A 3815-nucleotide genomic window follows, 5' to 3' on the forward strand; every position below is an offset into this window, starting at 1 on the left:
CCCTTTTGTGTTGTCTTGTGTTTCAGAGGATGGATCTTGGAGAATGTCTGAAGGTGCATGATTTGGCGTTAAGAGCAGATTATGAAATTGCATCAAAAGAGCAAGACTTTTTCTTTGAACTTGATGTATGTTCTATCACCAAATTATCTTTGTATTATAAAGAATGGAAAGAGAATTGGTAGTGCTAACATCTGGTCAAATTGTGCATTATTGTAGAATATTTAATATAGAATTAATTTAAAATTTCTGACAGTTATTAATAAAGTATGAAATTATTTGAAGCTGAAGTGAGAAAGGTGTTTCATTTGAAATTAAAGTGATAAAGGGCTTCAGATTTGCACATCTTAGTACCTTGAAGAAGCCATGCATTTTCCTAGTGTGACATGGTAGTTACACTGTTCCACTTCTTCTAACTAATTAGGGAAAAAAGTGGAACACACGCTAAGGCCAGTAGATTGCACAATAAAAATCACAAACCTTTTCTATAATAAAAAGCTGCCCAGAGTCCCTTTATCAGAGAGACGGGCATCATATAATTTTAGTAAAGATTTTACATGTACACACACATACAGAGAGAGAGAGAGAGAGAGAGAGAGAGAGAGAGAGAGAGAGAGAGAAGGGGAGTTGAAACATTGTTGAATACAGAGCCTTCGGATTTTTACAGTAGATTTTCTGAAACCATCAAATTATAGCTAATTTCTTAGGATATTTGAATAACTTGAATCTTCGGAATGTGAAATCTTCATTCCCATTTTTGTTTTATTTTAATTTCTGTTAACTTGCCAGTTCTAAATCTGTGATATATGCAACTCTCCTCAAAATGATTGTTCTCATCTGTTTGATCGAACATTTGTGAATACAAGTGTTGATGTGATTATTACCTTGAAAGTAAGAATTCATGGTCTCAGTTTTATTTGTTTTACAATCTTCCAGAAAAGTATTAAATATAATTAAACCAGCAGTTTATACATTATTTAATATGTATAATTTAATTCTACTGTTAATTTTTGCATTGTGAAAAAATGCTTATTTACAGTACAGTATGATACTTTTCTGATTTATATGTTAGGCGATGGATCACCTGCAATCATTCATTGCTGACTGTGATAGGAAAACTGAAGTGTCAAAGAAAAGACTGGCTGAAACTCAAGAAGAGATCAGTGCTGAAGTTGCAGCCAAAGTAAGTACTTAATATTCACTTACTACAGGGCTTTCCCTAAGGACTTCTAACTTGGTTTTATATATAGCATTATATTTATATAGAAGAATTTTGGACGTCCCATTTTATATCAAATTAGTGGGTAACAAAAGACAATATGCACAAAACTATGCACAGATTTTTCATAGCTGAGCAAAAAGACTTGGTGATTTTGATTTTTAGTTTTGTGTAAAACTATATGTATGTGTATGCATACATATATATGCCTACATGTACATATTTGTGCATTACAAGGGTTTTTGAATTGAATTTAAAATGGGATATATTGGTGTGTAGCAGTGAATGCAAAATTCCAAATTATTTTTTTTTCTTGTCTATAAGAAGAAGCAGTTGAATATAGCTTCTTTTTGCCTGTCTGTAGGAATAAACACTTTAGTGCCTTGAAATTACAACTCTCAGTCCATTGCTACTGACTTGGTTGGCTGGGGCTGTTGAAGTTTGAACTTTTGAAGGACACTAATTACCCATCTATCTTAGTGATATGAAGATGCTTTTGTCTATAAAAATTAACATGAGCAGGAATGAAAAAATTCCCATGCCACAGTTATATTTATTGAATATTAATTCATTTTCAGTATTGAACATTTTGAAATGTTCCTTTTTCATATTCAAGTACTATAAGCAACATATATAAACATTTCTATTTATTATTGTTCAAAATCTGCATAGAGCATTCATAGCATAATAGGCTAGAGTACCCTGGAAAAGGGAATGGCTAGCTGAACAGAAGCACTTCATCCTGCAGTGTCTTATTGCTTTATATTGATATGGCTTCTACATAGTGAACATTAGTAATATTAACAAGTGTAAATATTGCTTTTCTCTCTGAAAGGCTGAACGAGTCCATGAATTAAATGAGGAAATAGGAAAACTGCTTGCTAAAGTTGAACAACTTGGAGCTGATGGAAATGTGGAAGAGTCTCAGAAAGTAATGGATGAAGTAGAGAAAGCAAGGGCAAAGAAAAGAGAAGCAGAGGTAATCTGATTATGTACAAAAGTATATTCTTTCAGTTAGTCCTGGAAGGACAATTTTTTATTCATAGAGTTGATAACTAAAAGAATATTTAAACTATATTCTTTGTTCTCAAAATGTCAGTAAATACACATGCACACACACACATCAACTGTTTATTTATTTATTTATGGCTCATCTCAAGTTTTTTATTAGGCACAATGAACTTGTGCTACTTCTTTCCCTTTATGAAGCCTAGCACATAGAGAAAGGAATCCCTCTACATGTCAGAATATTTCCTTAATCTGATTCTGGTAAACTATCACTAATTATATCCTTGAGCAAAATTCCTTGGTACCAGAAGGATTAAAACATTCATAAAAAGATGGAACATACTCAGTGGTTTTCATTCACCACAAAATATTATTTCAATTGGGAAATACATTTTTAAAGGGGAGAGAGGGAGAAAATAGTACAGATGAATAGCCTGCTATAATCCCTTTAATTTACAGTATATTTACTGTACTATCCTGAACAAGAACTTTTCTGTTTAGAAGAATTTTGCTTATTTACAGATATCAGTTATTACTCTTATAATACCTTCTATTTGTTTCATTTTAATCAGGAAAACAAACACATAACACATTCAAGGGGCCAAATCAATCAGCTATTGTTGATTCTGTACTTATTAAGGATGTAGGTTGTTCATAGCTTAAGAGACATATTTTGATGCGTCTTCTAGGAAGTGTACCGGAATTCCATGCCTGCTTCCAGTTTCCAGCAGCAAAAGCTACGGGTCTGTGAAGTATGCTCAGCCTATCTTGGCCTACATGACAATGACCGGCGACTTGCTGATCATTTTGGAGGAAAATTGCACTTGGGTTTTATTGAAATAAGAGAAAAGCTTGAAGAACTAAGGGTAAGTTTATATTGCTCTTTTCCAGCAGTTGTTAATTATCAGACTACTTCAGTAATGTCCTGTTGAAATTAATATAATGCAGTTGAAAAAGAGGAGCTTCCTCAAAAAACCCCCAGTATAAATAGTCCTTTACTGTCTTTCAAACAAGAAATGGACTTAAATTTGTATTTGTGACTAAGCCAGGGGTGTAGAAGTGTACTTCCAAAAGTGATGACATATACTACATTCATAATGTTAATAACATGGCCTGTCAGTTTTGCATCATCATTTGAGTATTCTCTTCAAAGAGTCACATTCTTCAGCATTAAGAAAGATATTGTATGTAGTAAAGATATGCAATGGTTTCACACTCTAAATACTATATTTGAGTGCAAAGTATCCTATTTCAAAATTTGAACATTTTGGATATATCTAAAGAGTGCCCAGCGTTACATGTCTATGAGCCAAGAAGTGGAATTAAAGAGCTTGGATGTTGGATTAGAACCAGACCTTCAAGTCTATTCCCAATATTGAATCTCAAAGAGTTGTAGGGAAAAATGGGAAACCGGAGTACTATCTTGAGTTGCTAAAGGGAAGGTTCTGAGCAGATTATAATCCTTACAAAGATTGAAAGAGTAAATGTAAACAAATAACCAAAATACAAATTGTCTCTTGTCATTCAAATCAAACTTAGTAGCAGAGGATTGGAAGGGTATATCTAGTCCAGTGGTGGCGAACCTATGGCA

At 33.2% G+C, this 3815-nt stretch overlaps 1 protein-coding gene across 4 annotated transcripts in view; it reads left to right on the forward strand.

Annotated features, from left to right (window-relative positions):
• The window catches only part of LOC107285341 (putative RNA-binding protein Luc7-like 2), a 48604-nt gene that overhangs the window by 36380 nt on the left and 8409 nt on the right, over positions 1 to 3815 (forward strand). For 3 of the 4 annotated variants that reach the window (XM_015813521.1, XM_015813517.2, XM_015813520.1), the window contains 3 exons: positions 1070 to 1180; positions 2052 to 2195; positions 2914 to 3090. In XM_015813521.1, coding sequence (XP_015669007.1) covers positions 1070 to 1180; positions 2052 to 2195; positions 2914 to 3090 — 432 coding nt within the window. Of the gene's footprint in view, positions 1 to 29; positions 126 to 1069; positions 1181 to 2051; positions 2196 to 2913; positions 3091 to 3815 lie in introns of those variants that run through there. The other variant, XM_015813519.1, reaches the window with a different exon arrangement.

The sequence above is a fragment of the Protobothrops mucrosquamatus genome, unplaced genomic scaffold, assembly GCF_001527695.2.
Source record: "Protobothrops mucrosquamatus isolate PMUCROS unplaced genomic scaffold, P.Mucros_1.0 scaffold162, whole genome shotgun sequence".
Lineage (NCBI taxonomy): Eukaryota > Metazoa > Chordata > Lepidosauria > Squamata > Viperidae > Protobothrops > Protobothrops mucrosquamatus.